Here is a 26,735-nt window from a genome sequence, read left to right as displayed (position 1 = left end):
TTACCATTGATTACTATAATTATTGTTTATATCTGTTTGTTCTTTTTTGTGTAAAGCTCATCATCTTTTTAATTAGCTTTAGATTTTCAAATATTTTGGCCTTGAATATCACTAGAGACATTGATTGCTGAAATGTCCACTAAGGACCTCCACTAAATATAATTTGAATTCGATATCAGGAATTAATATGGTTATCACGAACTTACACGGAGTGAAGAATTCGTTTTCACTGATTAAAATTGTTATCAGTCACGAATTTATGGAATTAGTTAACCAATTATGTTAGTTTTAGGTAAGGGAGCTACCATTTGATTTTTATAGGGGGTTGGGGTTGGGGGGGGGGGGCTAGGATGAAAAATGTTGTCCTGCATTTTTTTTTAGCTGCAATCTCTGTCCTGCCTTTATTTTTCCCTCTGTTCGGTCCTGCATTTTTTTTTAGTTTATCCTGACTCTTTTTTTACCGAAATTGTCGTCCTGACTTTTTTTTTGCAAGTGTCTCATCCTGCCTTTTCTTTTTACTCAAAACTCCTGTCCTGCCTATTTTTTCAAATTTCATCCTAGACCCCCCCCCCTAAAAATCAAATGGTAGCTCCCTAATTCGTAATCAAGGATTATATTGGTGACAGAGAGGTTACTGCTTTTATTTTACATATCCCATTTGTCAGGGTTAACGGATTATATTTGAAATAAATGTTTGTGCACTTATAAAGAATCACAATATGTGGTGAGTAAAATACTATAATTACAACACAGTAATTATGTAGTATGTTATATAGATATCCATTCTCAATTTTATAGGAAGATGTGGTACAATGTATGAGTACCAATGAGACAAGTTGAACTCTCCACACAAATAACAATTTATAAAGTAAACCATTATATACATATTTATAAAATGTAAACTATATATTGAATTAACTTATTTAAATTAGAGCGATTGTTGGTAAATAAGGGTGTCAACAATATACACCAGTCCAAAGAGGTCACATACCTTAATATTCACACGTCTTAACCTGATACGTGTACGATCAAACTGTAAATTTTTGTAATTTTACACTGTTTGGTGAGACTCTGTATAAAAGGTGAATAAATAAAATTTGATATTGTCGCATGTCATTATTGCTTATCTTCCCAGGCAAGGATTGAAAGATATCCGTTTGGCAGCACCAATTAATGCATGATACAATATTTTTCTCAACACATAAGGTAATGGCCGATTTTGGACTCAGATTTTAGATTCAGTTTTTAAACACTTAAATGTCTACTTCAGACGATTCAATTAGTTTATGAGAAATATTTCACTGATTTGGTACGTCAAATTTTAATCTTTAATATGAAATATTTATCAAATGTGCCATAATGTCACTTTACATAAGGTTATTGTAAAAAATGAGAGGGGCCGCATCCGTGTTCACTCTCAACCTTTATATATGTTATTAATATCATCAAATACAATTCAACTTAGTAATATCATTTGCATGTAAATATTTAAGAATGAACACAAATGCGGCCACTTCCATTTAAGACGAAAACCGTCAAAAATTTAACTAAAATGCTAAAATTGTGAGGATTTCAGTATTTTAACATGTCATTGACTTAATGATGCTTGTACTAGATACATGTACATTGTATATGTGCATTGTATTGTAAAAAGGGCCATATTTATGTAGCAGTACTATAGTATTTTACTTTCCAATAAATAGCTACATGTAAATGTTTACATTTTTACAATTTTTTAAATTTGCTATTTTTTGGGGCCAAAAAGGAGGCTTACTGGACGTATTCATTTGTTTTTAATATAAATATATATTTTTTTCATATTTATACATACTCCTGTGGTTGTTGCATTTGTTTGCGTTTCCGTTCATTTCTATGTTTTATCATTTCCCGATGTTTTCATTGTCGCACAATATCGAAGTTGTTTTTGGGGTTTATGTTTTTCTCATATTCATATTTTGGGTGGTATTATGTATATCTTTTGTCTTTTATAATTGCCAGCAAAATGTTTTTATTTTATTTTTATCACTTTTGTATTAACAACTCGTGCTCATTTTTAGACTAATGTTACCCCCTGGAATTTTATTTTCCACCTTTCCATCGATCGAGTTAATATTATGAGGGGCAAAATATGCCCTTTTGATTTTTACAAATAGAAACACCATTTTACCAGGATAAGCGGAACAGTCATATGTTTTATTTGCAATCTTTATATATCTAGGATCAATAGATTATCTCAAGAGCAATAAGAGAAAAAAAAAGCATATTTGTTAACTTTATATATTCGCTTGTTTTTGGATGAGAAAAAACAATTTACTGCTCATTTACGTTAATATTATGAAATTATGATTGGTCATAAATTGAACAATGATATATAAAAAAGGAAAAATTCAGATGTCATCCACAGTGGGATTCGAACCCGCGACCTCCGGATTTGAAGACAGGCGCTATCCCCTGCTAACTCGCACATGTTATTACGTTGAATGTTTCAATAGTATTACATGGACAAAAAATTAAAAAAAACATAACCCCTTTGAGCAAATAATTTATGATAGATTATATTTTGGTGCACGAATCTAGCAGGAACAAACACGAATTCTTAAGTTTTTATTGGCCTTTATTTATTGACTTTTTTTGTTGTGGGATGTGTAAATATCCATCCACGTCCGGTGTGTGATAGTGTAAAAAAACAATCTGCTTATGCAGCTTTTAGAAGAAATTATAAAGCCCGGGGGATGAAGTCCTTTCAAACTGATTTTTATAATGTGTTTTTACACCACTGTCATAGTTATTCAGGACTGGCACAAAATAAATATATTGTTACACGTAGTATACAAGTGTGGACACAGATCAGTGTGCCTGGGTAGTATGTTTGGATGTTTGACAGTGTGTTTTGTCAAAAAGAGCTCCCTGTTTTCGCCATACTGAGATTCTATATTAAAATGTGAGCATAATGAAAGTCAACTTGATCCAAAAAACAATCATCAGTAGTGTTTGTTTATTTAATATTTAGTTTTAATTTTCAACACGGCCATGGAGGCGATTCGACTTTAACAAATGATTATGATGGATTAACATACTCCAAACTTTGGATAGCTAGAAGAGGAACACAGATGATTAGTTTCAGCATGATGTTATTAAATATGGGAGATTGACTGTATCTGAGAACATACATGCAGGTACTATTTACATAGTTCTATTTGTGATAATTTGTGGTGGTCACTTCTTACTTGGGTTCGTCTGTAAATTGGGTGATAGAGGATCTTCCCAGTATAGTATCATTAAATTAGTTCAACTAATTATCGTGTTTCTCTGATCAATACGCATGGGCTCTGTTCAACGGTATCTCCTAAAAAGATATTAATGATGATAATGGAAGTTTTTAACGACCTTGACTGGCTATATATGTTGTTGGTTGTCTTTTTCAGTCCTCATACTGATTTACAAAATTTAAAATGAACCTTCCCAAAAGGACATTTTTCTGCCAGTGCAAGAGTAACACAGAATAATTTTTAACAACAGCCATCGATGTCCTAAAAATTGACTGAAAATTATAATCTCTAAATAAATTGTATGTCAAAATAGGTCTTATAAGTGTTTCAAATGATTTACATGACAAATTAGTGGTAACAAAATTATTTTTTTTTCAAATAAAAATAAAACTTTAATACTTTTTTCTAGACAGCTCTTTGTATTGTAGTTTTTGCAAAATTTTCTCTGTAATAGTAAATAATATTTCCTAGAATCTTGAAAGTCCTTGACTTTAGTCAAAAATTATTCATTAAACAATAGGTTTATACATATTTTGAAACACTAGAAAGTTATTCATCTTCATAGCAAATGCACCTCATTGTCTTAAGACGTCTCGAGACATCTTCAGATATCTCAAGACCATGAGGTTCATTTGCTATGTTTGTATAATTTAATGCAATATTAACTAAGATTGTCTAAAGCTGTTTGTAGCCCCTGGTGTGTCTCAGAGATTAACACTAAATCATCTGCATAACAGAGAATTTGGAGACTTAAAGTATCAAGAACTAGAGGGTTACAATACGAGTTTCATATAAAAAATGTTACCATTAAACAAAGTAGGACTCAAACTGTCGCCTTGTCTTACAACTATAATAATGGGGAAAGACAAATAGTGTTCATTACCAATGTTCAGTGACCCTGAAATCAGATATTAATACATTTTTATCAAAGTATTTTAAAATTTAACACCAACACTTTCACTTATTAATTTATACAACAGACCATAGTGTATTTTAAAATAAATATGCTACCAGAAGTTCTATGGTTTGACGAAAACCAAATTTGTGATTGCAGCGTGATTAAACGTTTTAATGGTACCAAACCTTTTCCCTGTTCTGAAACAATAGTATAACATCACAACATAGAAAAACACACAAAATATCAATTGGAAGGATTCATACTTATTTAGGTTAATATCTGTTGAGGGGCTTCATTTTTCAAATTTCTTTTATTTGGATTTCCCAATAATTTGGCCATGTTCTTGCAGATTTTTTAATATTTCAAAATATTCTATAATTCAAATATATTTTCCCTTCCCTTTACTTGTTGTTATAATATTTTTTAGCATGTTAAAAACAAGTGTATGTCCTCCAACAATGAATAATCTTCTTGCACTAGTATCAAAGTGACAAAAATACGTTTTTTATGAACTCTTTTAATTCAAGAGTACATGACTTATCAAGGTCAAATTCCAAATTTAAATACTAGTATCATAATATCATAATGATTCATACTGTCTCTTGATCATCAAGAGGGTTACAGTTGTTAAATTAATGAGACTCGTCAAACTTAGTGTCTTGGTCAAGATTCGCATAAAAATGTTATAAATGATAATAAGAATATGAAGAAAAAATAATATGTTGCATGCGCTCGAAGCATGTCATGGAAACTATTATCAGACAAAATGTAGAAGTATGATGCACAAGATGAATAATACATATGTATAAATATTAATGAACAGCTCTTAGGGAGCTACCATTTGATTTTTATGGGGGGGGGGGGGGGGGGGACTAGGATGAAAAATGTTGTCCTGCATTTTTTTTTAGTTGTAATATCTGTCCTGCATTTTGTTTTAGTTGTAATATCTGTCCTGCCTTTTTATTTTTCACTCTATCTGGTCCTGCTTTTTTTTTTAGTTTATCCTGACTTTTTTTACATAAATTGTCATCCTGACTTTTTTTTTGCAAGTGTCTCATCCTGCCTTTTTTTTTTACTTAAAACCCCTGTCCTGCCTATTTTTTTTTAATGTCATCCTAGCCCAGCCCCCCCCCCCCCCCCGCCCCAAAAAAAATCAAATGGTAGCTCCCTTACATTTGGTAAAAGATAAATCTAGAAAAATAATTGCATCTGATAAATATATTTTTGAATGATGTTGTCGTGTAGGGCGTACATGTAAAACATGTCTATGTGATGTCATATAACATGTAAAATGCATGTTATAAAGAGAGGTAACATTTAGTTACCACATGAAAGAATTGATTACGACGCATGTAAAGGTATGCATACGCATGTATGACATAGAATTTGTCCTCTAAAATTTCAATCTTTTGACCCACGATATTTTTTTTAAAACAGAACTTTTCCTAATCACATAAAACTTAAAATATTGTACTTTACCATAGAATAAGGACATCTGGCCTTGAAGGCATAAAACTTTGCTCAGTGCTCGGAGCAAAAAACCATGCTCGAAACATGAAATCCAGCAATTTGATTTGTTGATTTTCGAGTCTGAGTACAAAAATTATGCTCGAAAGTTTTATGACCGTGAGGCAACTAAGATTTAAGCGATTTTGTGTTACCATACGGCGTTCAACAATGAGAATAACCAATACAGTTTAGTCAGCTACATGTATAAAAAAAACAGTGATTTGACGCAAAATAGAACTATTAAAAAAACACCCAAGAACATGATTTACTAACGCACAATAAACGAAAACCAGATATAACAGACGGCAACCAACGACTGGGTATTAGGTACACGCGAATTATGAAGGTTTAACCAATGTTTGCGAACGCCCAACCACTCCCCTAACCCGGGACTATGGTGTAAAAAAAGTACGATATTAGAATTAACTGTTGACAGTACTTTACTCGCCAGATCGACACGAAGCACGAAACAACAGACATAAGCACACACTACAAAATGTATCGATCTAAGAGTATTTACAGTAACTGAAAGTTACTAGTAGTTCAAAGCCAATAACAAGTAATAAAAATATCAGACACTGATTTTTCCAGACTACATACAGTCGGAAACCCGGTTGAAATAGAACAAAAGAATCGAAGCTCTTTGTTAGAGAAGGCGATAAAGCTTACTGTCATGTTTACTATATTAACAAATTTAAAAGTTAATACAAATAAACAAAATGAAATTTTTCTTCTCAATTAAGAAGTGTTCTATTTTAAAAACACCATTTGCATAAGGTTTCAATTTATCTATCACATAGTTAAGCAGAACAATTAGATATCAAGTCGACGACATGGGTATATATCAAGTTGGATGTAGAATATGCATAACCTCCGATTTTTTGGAAAAAATTTCCACGGACGGAGAACATATCAATCTATTAGTTCAGTAATTTTCGTGTCTGCCCTTCCATTATGCGACTCATTAAAAAATTCTAACAAGATGGGTAACAATTGTATCGGAAAGAGATAATTCTGTTTTATATATAGTGTGGAGACGATATAAACAGTCTAAGAAATGCTAAACTTTTTTGCTATGCCAAAATATAATTAGTACATCTTATCGACAGGATCAGCACCATACGTTTTCATAAACGAAAAACAATACTTATTTGCATCTGTCCTAAGTCAGGATCTGATGTTCAGTGGCTGTCGTTTGTTGATGTGGTCCATAAGTGTTTCTCGTTTTCCCTTTTCATATAGATTAGACCGTTGGTTTTCCCGTTTGAATTGTTTTACATTCATTTAGTAATTTTATGGCCTTTATAGCTTGCTGTTTGACGTGAGCCCCAGCTCCGTGTTGTAGGCCGTACCAACTACATGTACCTTGACCTATAATAATTAATTAATTAATAAATTAATTTTTATAATGGTTTATTATTATATATTGTGACTTGGATGGAGAGTTGTCTCATTGCCACTCATACCACATCTTCCTATATCTAAGTTATGATGTTTGAATAATATCAAAATCAATGTTAGTACCGATAAGAGCAAGCATGTTCAAAGATCTGTTTAACCGGGGTAAAAATCCTACACAAGTAAGTTCAGTTAAACGTATAAAAGTGTACTAGGTATGGTTTCTTTGGTGACTCTTTAGCTTGCTATGCTGCATGAGTTTTTGTTCAGTATTGAGGGCTGTACGAGCACCGATATAATTTATGCTTACATCTAAGATAGTTAGTTTCTTATGGAAATTATCATTATTTTATACTGTGTAGATCTACAAATACATGTATCAGTTTAACTAGTGACTTTATCTTACAAGGAAAACGGATTTTTATAAGTTGTTCGTGTTTCCCAGTCCCTATTTTTCTATTGTTTGATAGTTTTTTGTGCACTTTTGTATACAAAATGTTGTTTAAACTAATTAACCTTTTAGTAATAAGTTTACTACAATTAGTCCAACGCATTTTTGAAAAAAAATTGAGTCGCAAATATTTTTTATAGTAATATCAAACGCGTTCTTATAAATTTTCGAACAGACGTTTTTGATTTTGGAATAAGACCTATTGACGTCGCTGGAAATCAAGTAAAAACCCCTTTATTTCTTTAAACTGCAAGGTTTTAAATTAACTGAAAGCCATGATAAAATGATAATTGTTGATGCAAGTTCCAAATTGAATGTATGATCATTCTCGGGGATAAATATCTAATAGAGACCAATTTTCGGGTAATTGATATACATTTTCATCAATAATTCTAAAGTAATATTACATTGTAATATAACCCACCTAATCTAAATTAGTTTTTTTTTATTTCTATGCTGTAGAGTTTAACTTTATGACCAGGAATATGTTACATAAATTTTTAAGTCTTTTAAGTAACTACATGACATCGGAACTAGTTATGTTAACTGTCAACATATTTGAATCGTTAGGGGTCAAATGTACATTAGTTTTATTAACGTCAAAGTCGGATATCAATACTGTATTTGTACGTATCAAATCTTATCATGCTTACAGTTGAAACAAAGCTTGTTGTTGTTTTGACTGACAAACAAATACATTAATAATTAGACAACACGCGGACCCTTTTTGATACAGACTGGAGATGCGGGACTTCTAAAAATTTCTCCTTATGAACTGTAAGTAAATATGTATATTTATATATTTAACGAATATTCTTCGAAATAAGAAACAATGTATTGTAGCTATATAGGTTCTTTGAAATTATGCAGACAAGTTGCTTCTAAATCATTTATAAGAATCCAAGTCTATTGTTTTACCAAGAAAACTTCCTGTCAAAGAAACACGCGACCTTAGGGACACCAATAAACATCAAATCCATCATATATTAAGAAATATGAGATAAAACATATATAATATGTATGTCCATGTAAGTAATATTGATATTACTTCGGAATCTATGGTACATGTTTGTCAAAGTTCACTTGGCCAGAATTTTTATATACCAAGGAGGTTATATGAGATCTCCTTGTATATATTGAGAATCCATACGTTAAGTAAAATGTTAATCTCAGAGATTAACATTTTACTTGACGTATGGATGGAATTTCATAAAACTTTAATATTTCATGTAAGTAATATTATAGATTTTATAAATAATACAATTTAATATACTTAAAAAACTACAGTGTTAAGTTTTGCCATTTTATTCTTCTCTTCTCAAACTGTTTAATCAAATCAAATTAAATTTTACACATTCACACCTAATAGAAATGTTCACGGGAATGTTCTCAATAGAATTTCTTCAAGTACCGATCGAATATTCAACACGGCTCTCTACAAACTTTGTGCCGATTGGAATTTCAAAACGACACCATCTTGGGAAATAATTACAAATACAAGTAGTATAGGACCCAATGGGAAATGAACACAAACGATTCCATTTTTTTCGAAATTGGTAGTCATAATTCATACTATACGTAATTGTTGTATGTGTATCCTTGGCCTGTTCTTTATTTGTAATTTGGGGCAAATTGGAATTCATAGACTGATACAATTGCATGACAAAGTTAGTAGGTGTATAGTTTAGGCCGATAGTTTTTCGTTTGAATTGTCATACATTTTTCATTGCGGGGCCTTTTATAGCTGACTATGAGGCATGGGCTTTGCTCATGGTTGAAGCCCTTACGATGACAAATACAATGAGCCGTGGTGTAGTGGTTAATGCATCGGACTACTAACACAAAGGTTCCTGGTTCGATTCCCGTTTGAGATGATAATTTCAGGAACTCAATTTTCGGCTCTCCCTTGACACCATTTGCCAGTATGGTCTTAAGGAAACGATGATAGTCCGTCAGAAAGGGACGATAAATGGCTGACCCGTGTTAAGAGAGAGCCATATCTCTTGCACGTTAAAGACACCCTTGTAGATTTCGAAAAAGAGTAGGCTAATGCCGCTACAAGGCAGCGTGGAAAGGGATTAATATAAGTTGCAAAACTTGTTTCCCAATCCACTCTAAATAAATATGTTTAAACTAATGTTGTTGTTAATTTCTGGGTCAATTGTTCTCTTGTGGAGAGTTGTCTCATTGGCAATCATACCACATCTTCTTTTTGATATATACAATCGGAAAAATACGAACATATATTAGCAGAGTAAATGGATTCGTTGTCAGAATGATTATATGATGATCCTCTATAAGTTTTTTTTCTATTTTTGTGATGACAAGGGGGGGGGGGGCAAATTCTTACCCTCGTTCTCTACTTTTTTTTTTATCGAAGTTGACAAAATTGTGTTCTCGAGAAAGAAAGAATAATCACATCGACAAAACATGACGTAAGCTGCACGCAATCGTAAGTTTTTTTAAGAGGAATTTAAATGTAAATTGAAGTAATCAAATTATAGATTGAAAAATTATATTTGTTATCCAAGGCTTCCCCTATTAAGAAGGACTTTTTAAAAAATGAAGAAATAGCGTAATCATCAATGGAAATAAATCTTTACAGTGGTTGGGTCGTCACCTCATTGATGTACATTTTGTACAACGTCTCCTTTAATTCCTGGTAACATAATTGTCTATAAATTATACCAAGCGCCTCTTACACCCGCAGCGACAACACTAACACCAATTGGACTCTTCAATCATAATTAGATTTGTAGAAGATGTAAAGTAGGGACTTATTGTGAGGCAAAACACTTATAATATAAACACTCAACGACATGTTCATTTTGTATTACTTCTTTAACGTTCATCCCCTCGATATAGCCACCCCCTGGATATATGATTTGCACACGTTTTAAAATTTTAGGTGTATATCTCCTCCGCTCGTACTTAGTCAAAGTTTAATAATGCAGAAGTATATTGCACTTGCGTCTTCAAATTCTTACCGAGAAGCACATGTCCAGGGTTGCTTGTTCATTGTGAAGTGATACAAATAAGCCATTACTTGAGTCTGAATGGGATTTTCAGCATCTATAGAGAATGAACTTAGTTTCTTATAAGAAATCGTCAATATTGGCATCCTGTTATACGTAGTTAAAAACCTTATTTTCAAGGCACTGGCTACGATTACGTTGAAATGTAGCATGGATAACCAAAGAAGTTATTTTTTCGTTGTACAGTAGATGTCGGAATAATAGTTTGGGTTAGAAGCCGAATGATTACGAACGTAACAATAATATTTTTATGTATTGTCACGTTTTAAACGTAATCGTAGCCAGTGCCTTTTTGCAAAAGTAATGTTATAAAACTAGTTTATACGTACATGTAACACTGCAGGTGATTTGATTTGGGTGTTGCTAAACGGGGGAAACGGAAAACAGAACGGAAACTGAAAAAATTATATTTATGTGAACGGAATTAAAAAGAGAAATGGAAAGAACTGCGAAAAACGACTGAAGTAACGACATCTCGCAACAATTTTATTGACCATAGGATAGGAGTTAGTTATCAAAGAAAATAGAAAACAGTTTTGCAAATACATATATATATAACAGCTCTAACAAACAAAAAAAACAACCCACGAGGCTTTACAGAGCACGAGTCATTCATCTAGGTCTATGTGCATCTAAAACAATTAGAACTCTGGAACATTAAAGACTGGACAAATTCATGAGAAAAATTACTATCTTCTTGAGTTGTTAACCCAAACCACAGAGGATATTTAAGGGCAATCATTACTTTAAAAAAGCATGCCGACTATAACGGAATTTTTTACTTGACTGTATCTTTCTTTTTTGTTTTGAAAGTTTCTTGCTATCGTTATTGTTTTCAAAAAATTTGGCACCAAAGAGCAAAAACTCCTCAAACGGTTCGACTAACGATTTCGGCGAACATTTTGACCGACCGTTGTCTTTTTTTATGGTAATTTTTACTAGCAAAAGTTTCTTCCTATTTATTATATAGTTTGATATAAAGGACAAACATGGAAAGAGGAAAAACTTGACAAGGACGATAACCCTTATAAGACATCATTTGACGTTTTTACTTAAATGAACTTTGGGTAGAGCTCAATATTCTAAACACCCTTTTTTACATCAGATGTTCGCTATTTATAGCAGTTTTCGATAGGCAGCACTCGCAGTTTACACCTACGTTTTAATTTTAACCATGTCGTCTATCTTGGCTGGTAAGCAGGGTTATCCAACACACTTTTCAAACTATATATGTTCCGGACCATATGAGTATTTGGACCATACGCGTATGGTCATGACCATATGGGTATATACTCATTTGGTCCGACCATACGCGTATGGTCCGACCGTACGCGTATGGTCGGGGTAATTTACACTCTGTTACAGTTTACTTTCAATACTTCTAAACTCGTTCATTAAAAAGACGCTATCATATATTTAATAGGTAATTTTATTATAATATCATAATAAAACGATTAACTGAATAAGAATTAGAAGTTTCACACAGTTAATTTTACTTACTTGTCAAAACTATAATAAGCACATTTTATACCGATGGTCATTACCGATTTGTTAATAATGGCAATATGTCGACTTCAAAAATTAATTCCAAAAATTTCTTAATGAACTGTTACCCGAGGAAGTCACTGGAAAGTAAAATAGTTTGTTTAAGTTATCTTGTGAGTATGGTGTATTGCAGTCATGCTACGATATTTGAGATCTAGAGCTTCATAAAAAAAACAAAAGGTGTAAATGAAAAGGATCGTGCACAACCAAGTCTTGCAAATGCAAAAAAGCTATGATACCGTGTTGAAGTAAATGTCACCCAAGCCTATATGCAAGAATGTAATTAGCGATGAAAACTAACTTTTGCATCAATATTTTATTTTAACGTAGTATTCAAATTATAAAAATAGTACCTTGCCATCTAACCATCATTGTTTTTATTAGATAAAGTTATGGTATTATTGAAACTTGAATAATGTAATTTTAACAAAAATACCTATATGGTCCCAATACTCATATGGTCCGGCCCGTTAATAACCAAACTAGTATTATACTCATATGGTCCGACCATACGCGTATGGTCGGACCATATGAGTATACGCATATGGTCATGACCATACGCGTATGGTCCAAATACTCATATGGTCCGGAACATATACACCAATGATAATTGTAGCCAAATTTAATTAACCAAAACTGTCAGACGACTTCCTTTAAGACAAGTGTTCGATAATATTTGCCCACTAATTTCAGAGAAGATTTTTGAAAAGTTAACTAAGATGAAAACGAACGACGGACGCCAAGTAACAAGAAAAGCTCACTGGGTAGGACCAGGTCAGATCACGAAAAAGAACTCTCAAAGTATATCACCACTTAAGACTAAATATAAAAAAGACGTGTTATGAATAAAATTGAGAATGGAAATGGGGAATGTGTCAAAGAGACAACAACCCGACCAAAATAAAAAACAACAGCAGAAGGTCACCAACAGGTCTTCAATGTAGCGAGAAATTCCAGCACCCGGAGGCGTCCTTCAGCTGGCCCCTAAACAAATATATACTAGTTCAGTGATAATGAACGCCATACTAATTTCCAAATTGTACACAAGAAACTAATATAAAAATAATACAAGACTAACAAAGGCCAGAGGCTCCCGACTTGGGACAGGCGCAAAAATGCGGCGGGGTTAAACATGTTTGTGAGATCTCAACCCTCCCCCTATACCTCTAACCAATGTAGAAAAATAAACGCATAACAATACGCACATTAAAATTCAGTTCAAGAGAAGTCCGAGTCTGATGTCAGAAGATGTAACCAAAGAAAATAAACAAAATGACAATAATACATAAATAACAACAGACTACTAGCAGTTAACTGACATGCCAGCTCCAGACTTCAATTAAACTGACTGAAAGATTATGATTTCATTATATGAACCTCAGGCACAATCCTTCCCGTTAGGGGTTTAGTATCATACCATCATAACATATATGAGAAGAACATAACCCGTGTCATGCCAACAACTGTTTTTAGAATAAATGTCTTTAGTTCCGACGCAAAGACCTTATCAGTGACTCAATATTAACGCCAAAATATGCAATCTTTAATGACTTGACAACAGTATCGTAATTATATCCCTTCTTAATCAGTCTATTTAAAGGTTTTGTAAGTTTCTGAGGTGAATACTGACACCTTTGTGCTTTATAAAGAATATTTCCATAAAAAATTGGATGTGAAATACCTGAACGTATAAAAAGTCTGCATGTTGAGCTATATTTACGAATGATGTCTTTATACCGATGATAAAATTTAGTAAATGTTTTGACTAGTTTGTGATATCGAAAACCCTGGTGTAATAATTTTTCAGTAATACATAAATTTCTCTCGTTAAAATCTAAAACATTGTTACAAACACGAGCGAATCGTACAAGTTGAGATATATAAACACCGTAAGATGGTGACAAGGGAACGTCACCATCTAAAAACGGATAATTAACGATAGGAAATGAAAAATCATCCCTTTTATCATAATTTTTTGTATTCAGCTTTCCGTTAGTGATATAGATATCAAGATCGAGGAAAGGGCAGTGGTCATTATTAGTATTAGCTTTATTTAAAGTAAGTTCAGCAGGATAAATTTCATTAATATACATACTGAAGTCGTCATTATTGAGAGCCAAAATATCATCCAAATATCTAAAAGTATTATTAAATTTGTTTATCAAATGTTGTTTTGATGGGTCTTTGCTTATTTTTGTCATAAATTGTAACTCATAACAATACAAAAAGAGGTCCGCAATAAGTGGTTCACAGTTAGTTCCCATTGGAATTCCGATAATCTGACGATATACGGAATCCCCAAAGCGAACAAAAATGTTATCTAGTAAAAATTCAAGGGCATATATAGTATCAAAGCATGTCCAAGTAACATAGTTTTTTTGTTTATTGCTACTAAAAAATGACCTAAAAGAGTTTGAACATATATATTCACATTCTGATTTTTTGAATGCCCATTTAATTAGGTGTGTGAATTTTTTCTTAATGAGAATGTGAGGCAATGTGGTATACAGGGTAGAAAAATCAAAACTTTGAACAGATTCAAAATCACCAATATGAGCATGCAATTTATCAAGTACTTCCAACGAGTTCTTGACACTCCAAAAGTAATTTATTCCACTATTTTCGAAGGCCTTATTTGAACAATTTATTATAAGGTTTTTAATTGTACCAAGTGTGCTGGTAAGAAGAATAGACAATTTAGTAGTTGAACAATGGCTTGAAGACGAAATGAATGCCTACCATGCCTAACAACTACTAATTAGTTAGCAGCTATTACACGGCCGACACTCGGCTAACCGAGAGATAGGTCGGTTAATCTATATTGAGTATGCGGCTATATCGGCGGTGGGTCTGTTAATCGGATTGGCTAAAGTCTGTTAATCAGGCGTTCTCGTGAAAATCAGTGCAAGGTCAGCATGTTTCATTGTATAACTTTTTAATTATATTTATATCATAAAAACTATTCATGTCTGACAAAATGATTTGGAGTACTGAATCCAGTGGTGTAATTATTTTTTTTCTAGCTTCAATAAACGATCTATAAAATGAAAAGGCGAGTTACTCATCAGTAAATTTATACACATTTTACACACACAAAATATACACAAAAATGACAAGTTGGTTGAGTTTACTTGCATGCAATCTTTTGAACATCGAAAACAGACTGGCATTATGTTTGTTTACCGTATTAACATCAATATGTGAAAAATCTACACGAAAAACTGTATTTTGGTGACATAAATTGATTTTTGATAAAATTAGGGTCTGTTAATGGGTCGGATGTATGAAACTCGGTCTGTTAATTGGGCTGTTAAGAGTTATGAATGACATTACAAGTATAATTCAATTGCTATATGGGGTGTTATCTGAATAAAGAGATAGGCCCAAGATTAGTGGCTAGAATACATGGAAACAACACATGAACAATAAAACATAAGTTTAGACAATGGAATCTGAAAATTGATAGAAATGATTTTAAAAAGTGTAATATCAAAGTAATATTAATTTCATCAAAGAATGGTCGCATATATCATGTGGATTCTGTTTCATTGATATGAGTGGCACCAATTTGTCAATAAATACATAGTTAACAAGTACATAAATCAGAGATAAACTTCCTAATGTTTTGATTTTTTTTATCAAATGAACTGCATGAAATATGTTTATAATGCAAACAAATATAGACAAACCTTTCAATATCAACCTTTCTCTACACCACCTTGAAGGTCACTCGATAGAAAAACAGGCACGTTTGCGGACTGCGAGTCGGCTAAATGACTTACGATATCATAAGAATACATCATTACTCGAAAAATAAAATGCATATTATGCATTTATTGTGATTTACAGGAAAATAAAATTGTCGTGTTGTTACACATTAAATCAGCACCCAACACTAATATAAAAAAAACTTACTAATGTCTATGTCTTGTTTAGAACCACAGTTTAGAACTTGGTACAGACATTTCCTTAGGCGGCAGAACATGAGAATGATGACTCGGTACAAAGGAAAATACATACCGGAAATAAACTCCTCATAGATACTAGGACTGAAATTTGATATTTGCGCCTTATATTTACGCCAGACACGCGTTTCGTCTACGAAAAACTCATCAGTGACGCTCGAAAAAAATGTTTAAAAGGCCAAAAACAAAGTGGAAAAGCATTGAGGAAATACAACTACTACCGGCGTTACACATCAGCGTAAAGCTCCGACGTGTTAAAAATCATTTACGCTGCCAATATGCTTTAAGCGTGTATTGGGCGCACTAGAAGCGTACCTAAGGTTAAGCGTTTATCCGGCGTTCAAGAAACGTATTTTGGCGTATGTTGTATGTTTTTTATGCTGCATACAAATTTCCTCGGGTTGTAGCGTTCATCAAGCGTATTTACTTTCCTTCAGTGGCTAGAGGTATAGGGGAGGGTTGATATCTCATAAACATGTTTGTCCCCTCCGCAATTTTGCGCCTGTCCCAAGTCAGGAGCCTCTGGCCTTTGTTAGTCTTATATGATTTTTAATTTTAGTTTCTTGTGTATAATTCGGAGTTCATTATGACGTCTATTATCACTGTGCTAGTATGCATATTTTTCAAGGGGCCAGCTGAAGGACGTGCGTGAGTTTTCTCTACATTGAATACTCATTGGTGGCCTTTGTCTGTTGCCTGTTCTATGGTCGGGTTGTTGTTGCTTTGACACATTCCCCATTTCCTTTCTCAATTTTACCTTTGTATTTCGACGTACTTCAAACTTATGCAACGTGCTTTGAACGATTGCTAAGCGTTCATATGGCGTGCAACTAACGTTTACCGACTTTGTCAGTTTTCTCTGTACGTTTGGTGCACGCTGGTCTATCCGCCAATGTGTGACGCCGGCATAAGGTAATCTATTCCTGAGGTAGAAATGCCTTAGTATTCAAAAGAAAACGCATGGAATTTAACCTTGTCCAGCTGAATTGCAACACATGAAGAATTCATAGATGTTACAGACTTTGAACAGACAAAAAAATAAGGCTGATTGATAACTTGGCGTAAATAATAAATTCATGCGAATTCGAGCAGCCAATCAGTCAATATAACGCTAGTTTGAAGTGACACACCCTTTTAATGAAATGCAGAGAAAAATAAAATAAAAATAAAAGTGCTCTTTCTATAAGGATACTGTTGCACCGTATTGTAATTTTTTCGTTATAAGTACATCTCATTTTTTTCAATTTGAAAATATAAACTCAAGGTAGTAAGACTATTGTCGTGGCTAAACAACTCTTAACTGACACGATTTAAATTGTCCAACCCATTAACAGACTGTATTTCCCAAATATTCATTAAAATGTGGTATAACTCAACTTATATAACAATTATGAAATATTTATCAATGACAATTGATTTTTTAGAACCAAAGTATTACTTTGTGTCCTTTAAATCATATCTAAATATGGTTTTTGGCCTTTTATCTAATATATTGCTATGCGTACAAGCATAAAAACCACATACTTGCGCGACGCCTTTTCGTTTTACTTAAAATTACGCAGGCTATGCAATTTTTTTAACGGTGGAAAATGTTCTATGATAGATATCATTTTGTCAGACACTTTTCTTTTTTTGATGTGATTCTCATAATGTGCCAAAAAACTGTATATTTAACAGAGTTTAACATTAAATTGTGAGTTTTACTCTTAACAGACGTATAACCAACCCGATTAACAGACCCACCGCCGATATAGCCGCATACTCAATACAGATTAACCGACCTATCTCTCGGTTAGCGGAGTGTCGGCCGTGTATTATATCACTTTTCACCAATGTTTCAACTGTCACCAATACCAGCTTAATACCTGATAAATGGACAACAGAAGAAGTTTGTGCATTTACCCTTAGTATCTAAAACATGCTTTCTCTGCAAGATGTTCTAACATTAAGTATGCTCCAACATAAAGCGTAACCGGCTGGATTATTATAAAATATCATCAGTGCGTTTCGTAAATATCTCAGTTGCAACTCTGTGCTGTCATCATGATCAATGATTGCGCCACAAACATCGATTAGGACAAGTTACAGATAAATGTATGTTATATTTTGAAAAAGCCCCATTTAAACTACCTAAATCAAATAAAGCAGTTACATGAATGAAACCAGGTCAAACACAATGTTGGATTTACTAATTACTGAGCGTTGTCAGTTTCTTTATTAGATGTGAGTTTGAATGTCCCTTTGGTACCTTTCGTCTATCTTTTGATGTTTTCAACTATAGTAACACAGCATACTGAATATTTTCAATTGTAATATTAATATATTAACAAAACGGCATGATATTTAAAGCAGTGTGGACCATTTTAGTTTGAAACTATAGAACATAAATACCATTAACTTGGTAGTTAAGGGCACTGTGCAAATCCATGTAGGTTACTATTTTTTTCGCAACTTGTTTCACATGAAATCCTATTTATAGATGTCAAATTCTGGGAGATGTAATGCGTTTCCGACGTCAATACTATAAATAGCGTACTGCATTATTGTAATCGGATAAGAAAGGCTTTGTAAAGTGACTGATAATGTCAATTTTTACTTAATGACAAAGTGTATTCAAGTTTCTATTCTACTTCCCGGGATTCCTTATCGGTTGTTGTCCGTACATCATTCGGTCCAATTTGGTTTCTTTTACGTTTTCTTTCAATTATACAAGAAAAAATACAACGAAAATTTTATTACTTCACAACCTATCTATAGGTTCGGGACCAATGTCAGTATTTTTAGGCGGAATTTTTGTTGTTGTTGAGGTTACTTTCTTATTACATATATCTAACATTTATTTTTTAAATAAAAAAGTCGAACAAACTATTATACTGAATCGCATGAATAATGTATGCATGATCTGATCAAATATTTCAAAAACATAGTCTCATTATCTCCTTCTAACTATTTTATTACATTATGCTTTAAAATCTTTTACTTTAAATCTATTCGTTTGGTTTCTTACTGGGAAACGGGTGTTATACTCTATGAAGCATGGATAAATTAACAAAAAAGAAAAGATGATAGTTTTTGTCAGTTTCCGGTTTTTTTTCCGTTCCGTATTCCGTTCCGTTTTCCGTTTCCGCCGTTTAGCAACACCCGATTTGAATTAACTTATCTTACAAATTGGGAGGTATTTTGACTAGTAAATAGATTTATGTTGAACAATATTGTTTTAATTAATGACATAAGGAAGTTTTTGAAGACATAATTGTTTTAGAAGGGAACATCTTTTTGACTGTTATACTATTTCAAAAGGATGCACGATGACGGCCAAATCCGACAAAATTGTTTTAGAAGAAAACATCTTTTTGATTGTCATAATATTCTAGAAGGATGCATGATGACGGCCAAATCCAATTTTACAAAATAAAACTTTTATATGAAATCAAGAACATGTGGAATTATCGCAGAACCATTACCACCATAAACCAAAAAGCGGGGATGTAAACTGGGATTTTTGTATTCCCATTGGAATGCCAACTGTGGTCATTCTCTAGTCATTCTTTTATGTGTGTGATAGACTTCACACAGGACTTCTAAATATAAGTTACCAAGAACACAGTTATTTCGTATATCATTTCTTTAAGACAATAAATTGAAATTAAAAAAATCGTATCTGCTCTATCTCAATTTTTTTTTACGGTTAGTGTACTATATTGGGACAAATAATATCAACATTATATAAACTTCTACCAGCTCTAACTCAAATTATTGACAATTCTGTGTTAAGGGGGTTAAACATTCAGTTCGACATCTTCAGACGTACTAAATTTTTACTTTTGTAAATGGACCAAATCAATACTTAACGAAGATTCAACACCCAATTTGTTGAACCATGTAAATTTATCCCCTTATTTAATATTTCATGCATTTTAATACCAAGAAATAAATTGGGAAAGTGTATACAAAATTCATTTTAACCACTGTTCACACTAGGGACTATATTTCCTTGAACCATTTTACAATTGGGCGATATCTTTTTGCGCCAAAAAGTAACTCATTTGCGCCACAACTTAATTGCGCCAATACTTCTTTTGCGCCACCTAATTTTTAAAACTATAGGTATCATTTGCGCCAATAAAATAATCATCTAATTGCGCCAATTTTATTTATTTTTATATAACAACTAAATGATTGACTGGTATCATCAGCAAAAAAATCCTCTGACATTGTACACAGAAAATAGCCTCGCATCCTAATAATATTATCCCGCCTTGTGGATCGTTACACAATACAAAGTCATCATCTTTGTTTGTAACAACACCAATTTTTAGGTTAAGCCGAACGCAGTTTTCTTCTCTCTCTGTACATAGACTGACGCACATATTTTAAATCTTTCTTTTCTAAATTTTCTTCTTCAATTTTGAAGATCTCTGAATTTATTATTTTTGAAGGTCGCTCTGAAAACATTATGGTTGGTTTTCTTATGCTCGCAGATCTCAAAATTTGACGTTTTAATTTCTGGAGACTGATCATGAAATAATTATATTTCTTTTTACAAATGAAAATGTGGTATTGTATACTGCCAAAATCTGCTGTGAATTTTTCATAAAGCAAAAATGTATTTGATACGTGATAGTTGACTTGTATTTTTATTATGATTTTAAGAAAAAAAATGTTTTATAGTCTCTCAAAATTCTTTATAGAGTGGCTCTTGTTCTTATCTTGTGTTTTAAAAAGCTGTATATTTTATATGTAACAAGTGGTGAGGCTTTCATAAAGTATTTGTTTTGTCTTGTCTTGTCTTGTCTTGATATAGGTAAAACATGTACAGGTATGATATAGGTAAAAAATATTAACAGGTAAATGTGGCGCAATTCCATTTCATTTATTGGCGCAATTAATACCATCAAAATAAAAGAGAGTGGCGCAATTAATACCTTTTCAAAACTGCAATTGGAGCAAATTGATTCTGCCCATACAATAAATTTGTAGTTTGATAAAGGTAATATTGGTTAATTGTTTTAATTGTTTTACATTGTCTTATCGGGGCCTTTTATAGCTGACTATGCGGTATGGGCTTTGCTCATTGTTGAAGGCCGTACGGTGACCTATAGTTGTTAATGTTTGTGTTATTTTGGTCTTTTGTGGATAGTTGTCTCATTGGCAATCATACCACATCTTCTTTTTTATAAGTTAGAATTGATCTTATTTGTTAAAACATCAGTGATATTGAGACACATTTGCTTGTATTTTCAGATAATAATAGTAAATAGTACCCATTAGTTTGGCTAGACTGATTTGACGATGACGGCTGTACATGTACATGTAGTGAGGGGAATGACTCAAGCAGTTTTTACCAACACAGCATTCAACAATACATCATTCAACAACACAATGTTCAATAACAACACAATGCTTAACACCAACACATCATTCAACAACACAACATTATATGTAGTAATTGATCCTACAACAGTCATATTAAAGAGGCTGACGAGTTCTCTTTTGATTGTTCTTCTTGCAATCATTATGATGTCGCTTGGTTGTACCATTGAAGTAGATAAACTGATCCAACAGATCAAAAGACCACTTCCAGCTATAATCGGAATGGCATTACAGTTTATAGTCTACCCGTTAGTGGTTTTCGGTTTGGTGCATGCATTTCAGCTTGATCATTACAATGCTCTAGGTATGCTCCTACTCGGTACCTGTCCAGGAGGAAGTTTGTCGAATCTGATAACATACTGGTGTTCCGGAGACGTTGTTTTAAGGTATGGTAATGTATTGCTAAAGACAGTTTTTCTGTCTACTTTTATTTTATCTAAAAAAAAAAAACTACGACCAATTAATTGTTTAGTCTAACCCATAATAGGATACTCAAATTTCTGATTGGATTTTCTAATTGGAGTCATTCTGATAATTTCTATTAAGTTTTAAGATGGCACAGGAATAATTTTGTGGATTCGTGATAGCACGCACTAAGTCATTTTTCTTTCATGTGCCTACTTCTCGTTCTTGGAGAAGGGGAGATACATGTAACTCACGTAAATAACGTTGGTTGTGTTTTATCTAAAATTCCGTTAGAGACGTGAAATTACGCATACTTCGCCTCGTTCACAAACACACTAAATTTTGTATAAATTTGGAACACAAAATAAAAATTTCCAATTTATCATTTTCAACTTAGTGTGCTTCAAACGAACGAGTTATGATTTTAAATCTTAAACAGTATGTATGATCAGTGAAGTATAAAATCACCCCTTTAAAAAAAAAAAAACAAAAAAAAAAACAACCAACAATAAACTTGACAAAATAGAAGATTATAATTTTACAATGCTTTTTTTACTTGTTACAGCGTTTGTATGACGTCATTGGCGACCACACTTGCTATAGGTATGATGCCGTTGAATCTATATATATACTATAGCAGTTTCTCGTCTCAGTATTTGACGATTCCCTACGTAAAAATAGCTACTGGCCTGGTCCTTATATTGATACCAGTATCTGTTGGAATGCTTATCCTCAGAAAATTGCCGAAAGTTGCAGCAATTGTTGTAAATGTAAGTTTTAATACTATACACAAATCATCATTCACGCGCTTAACAATTAACATCAAGAATAAGGAAAATACAATAAGCATAATCTGATGTAAAAAAAAAAAAGGATTCAAAACATTTCATACAAATCATTGAAACAAGAAATACAACAGTTACTCCGCCTTACACATGAAACGTACATTTGTCATTATTTATTTTGCAAAATGTTGTTCAACAACATCTGCACACTTTTAACTGTTAATCGATCAGGAAATAACGCATCTACAATTCTCACTTTAGCACTTCAGCCCTTTTCAATTAAAACATTCTGTACATTCGTAAACCTTTTTATTTACGGAAACAATTATTTTACATGCAATACATACGAAAAGTAAAAGACTGAAATAAATTGGGTTAGCAGCAAATCAATGGAAATACGAAAAAAGAGAAAAGAAAAAAACAAAAAACAAATGTTTCAAACATTTAAAAAAAAATTACCATAAAAATACTATAACAAAATAGAGAATTATACAATGACGCACACACTCTCACACTCACACTGACTCACACAAATATATGGTTGTAGTACGTCCGGATATATATATGAATATATTATAGTAACAGATTCTTTGATGGTCAATGCATCAATATGATTAGAATTGAATTAATCCACTTTTTTTCACATTTCAGATTGGAGGGGGCATAGGATTCCTCTTTATCCTACTTGTTACTGGTATCAACTTTTATCTGTACCCACAGATGTTTGACGTAGGATGGAAGTTATGGTGCGCAGCCTCACTGATGCCTATATTTGGTCTGATGATCGGGTACCTAGGGGCATGGGCATGTTGTTTTACTCGCAATCAATGTCGAACAGTTGCTATTGAAGTTTCATCACAGAACGTTGCTCTGTGTTTGACATTAATTTTCGTGTCATTCAAACTCGAGGAATCCACAAAAATTGCTATGTTTCCTCTAATATTTGGAATTTTTAATGTCACAATACTTGTGATCTTTACAATTATTTGTAGAATAGCATTTAAACTTTCGAAGAAAAAAGACCCCAGTGAGAAGCAGGAAAATGTAAACGATAGCAAGCTATGATATCGCTATAGCTGTCAATTCAGATCTTTATTTCTAACTTTATCTATTGTTGATGTTCATATCAGCAGAATTGTCATTTATTTACCGGTGCTTTAATATGTGATACAGATGGTAAAATAATTAAAATATATATTATATATACAAGTATACATGCTAGCATACTTTCTTACACATACACTCTATTCCATACCCTTATCTCTTCCCTTATCTCATTCTCTTATCACGCACCCTAATAGGTGTCATACAACCAATCACTCCCTCAAATTTAGAACGTAAAAAGTAGGCCTACTCGGACCAAAAATAGTGCATTTGATGTCATTGTTCACCTAATAAACTATCAAACAAATTTGCAGAAATGAAACTTTTGTTGAAAGAGAAAAAAAATAAGACTATTTTGAGCCAAATTTTACCTGTATAGGAGTTTGCATTTAGAATTGAGGATAAATGCGCTCCACGGTATACTAATTTAAAATTTCCACAAAACCGGGGGTTATTTTTAGTGGTACTTCATTTCGGGAGCTCTCTTCTTTCTCATATGATTTTAATGTATGTTGAAAAATGGCATGCAGAAAGGTGACAACTGTACAATTCAGGATATACATATATACCTAGTTTCTATGTAGTTAAACTTAAGGTAAAATATTTAGAAAGCTGTGAAAATTGCAAAGTTTGGTTGAACAGATAGGGACTTTTAATTAGTGGTATGACACCTAATAGTATACCGGAGTCGCATAACACGAATCGCTTAATGTACTAGTGGCGGATTTAGGGGGGGGGGCGTAGAGGGCGTACGTCCCCCCCTTTGCTCGGACTTTTTTTTTTTTTTTTGTAAAATTATTAATCAGACTAGACTTCGTGAACTTTGCCATTTCCCGAGTATTTAATTTTTATACGACAATTCTTTACTTATAAAGATATTTTTCGCTGGTATTTACTGATTGTCAAAGTCATGTGATTTGCTATGGTGGAGTTGACCAGTGCGTTGAAAAAACGGCACACGGTAATTTTGAAATTCAAATTACAGTAATACACATTGCTTAGGCTGAGGATGTCATGACAATCGGGAAACCTTCATAGCGACATAGGATTGAACAAGAACGTATTGACTTCTATTTTTCTATTCCACCAAACAGAAAGTAATAGTAAATATTATACTCTATAGACTATTACACTCTCGTGAAAAAAAAGTTCCATAATATTATTTACCTACGAAAACATGTTTAACCCCAAATGCCCCAGCTTATTTTATAAATAACAAAGTTGAATAATGATCCCCAGTCATCCCGCCGCATTTTTGCGCCTGTTCCAAGTCAGGAGCCTCTAGCCTTTGTTAGTTTTGTATTATTTTATTTTTAGTTTCTACAATAAATTATTTGAAAATTAGTATGGCGTTCATTATCACTGAACTAGTATATATTTGTTTAGGGGTCAGCTGAAGGACGCCTCCAGGTGCGGGAATTTCTCGCTACATTGAAGACCTGTTCGTGACCTGCTGATGTTGTTTTTTCTATGGTCGGGTTGTTGTCTCTTTGAAACATTCCCCATTTCCATTCTCAATTTTAGTATAAGCTCTAGAAATATTTCAAGTCTCATGTACGAACCATTTGATTTGAGGAGGCAGTCTGAGATATTTACAAAAGAATAAAATGACTCTGATTCTTGCCTTAAACAAAAATTCTGGCCGTATCTGGATTGAAAACAATAGTCTTGTCCACTTTTTTGCTATTAAAAACGAAAATTTGCAACAAAATTATTTAGCATGAAATGAACATGATGAATAAAAACGGGCGTAGTTTTTTTTTGTGGCCGGGGTTTGCATGTCTGTTTCGCCGGACTTATATATATTGAATACTTTTTCAAGACCAGACTGTAACCTGCCTGCTGGGTGTGACCTTTAGGTCTCCATTTGTCGACCTTCATTCTAACTTCGTTGTCATTTCAGACAATTTCGTAATCTTTGGTGGATTTGGAACCCCTCACTTTGGTTCTCTAAGTTATGTTGGGTGAAACATATCAATCAAACATTTTGATAAAAACTGCTTGTTTGTCTTTTTTAACTCGTGTAGGTCGTATTGTAAATTTCATCGAATTTCCTTGTCTATTTTTTACTGACAAGTCCTACCTACATCAAATATATCAGTTCATAGCTTTGGATCAATACTATCATTTTGTGATAGACAATTAATAAGGAGAATACAGCATAAAATATGTCCAACCCTTACACTTTACAGCAACTATAAAATATACATGCCCCAAGCCAGGAACCGTTTAAATAGTGCATAATACACTTATTTTATGTTTTTAGGCCTAAAAAGGTACCAAAATTTTTTTCGCCTTGCTCAGCTCGGCGAAATTAAAAGTCTCCGCCCTCTTTCAAAAATCCTGGAACCGCCCCTGGGTACATATGTATATTATGCCGCCTAAATTGTATACCCAGTATTATAAATGTGTTACCCTATATGCATTTTTTCTACAATTGGTATATCTAAAAATATGATAAAGTGAGCTATACATTTAAAAAGTGACTTTTGTCATATTTAGTACGAATTTGATAGATACTAGAAGAATTTGTCTCTGAATAAAACTTACCCTATATACTTAAATATCATAAACATTTATTTACATACCTTTTTTAAACAACATAGCACAAGGTACCTAATAATATGTTTGAAAAATGTCACCAGATAGCGAATTTAGTTGTGGTTGTCTATCCAATGAAACTTATTATTGCGTAGATCTGTTATAATAAATATATACAAAAGTCATGTACAAACTGATTATAACATGCCTTTTCCTATCGTCGGAACTATATTTGGTAGCTATTATTCTAGCGTTTCTCTGGCCTATATGTTCTCCTATTTATTTGTATTGTAGTCTGGTGAATATGTAATGTCATTTTAATGTTATATTTAACATTGCCATAAAAGCGGGATGTTTGTCTAGACACGAAATCGGGTTCAATCAACCATTTTTTTCTAAAAAAATGTCCTGTACCAAGTCAGGAAAATGACAATTGTTATTGTTTAGTTTGTTTCTG

The 26,735-nt window shown here is 32.9% G+C and overlaps 1 protein-coding gene across 3 annotated transcripts; it reads left to right on the top strand.

Moving 5' to 3' along the window:
• Positions 1–611: 611 nt before the first annotated feature.
• Positions 612–24,485, top strand: LOC134721507 (ileal sodium/bile acid cotransporter-like). Of its 3 annotated transcripts, none has more exons than XM_063584581.1 (4): positions 612–724; positions 21,315–21,829; positions 22,414–22,618; positions 23,285–24,485. In XM_063584581.1, the coding sequence occupies exons 2-4, from the start codon at positions 21,363–21,365 to the stop codon at positions 23,696–23,698; spliced, it is 1,086 nt and encodes a 361-aa protein (XP_063440651.1). In that variant the 5' UTR covers positions 612–724; positions 21,315–21,362; the 3' UTR covers positions 23,699–24,485. The 3 variants fall into 3 exon arrangements, with proteins under 3 accessions (XP_063440651.1, XP_063440652.1, XP_063440650.1); XM_063584582.1 differs by lacking the exon at positions 612–724 and adding an exon at positions 7,958–8,151; XM_063584580.1 differs by lacking the exon at positions 612–724 and adding an exon at positions 8,612–8,754.
• Positions 24,486–26,735: the final 2,250 nt, after the last annotated feature.

This window comes from Mytilus trossulus, chromosome 6, assembly GCF_036588685.1.
Source record: "Mytilus trossulus isolate FHL-02 chromosome 6, PNRI_Mtr1.1.1.hap1, whole genome shotgun sequence".
Lineage (NCBI taxonomy): Eukaryota > Metazoa > Mollusca > Bivalvia > Mytilida > Mytilidae > Mytilus > Mytilus trossulus.
This window is presented reverse-complemented; position numbering and strand designations above follow the sequence as displayed.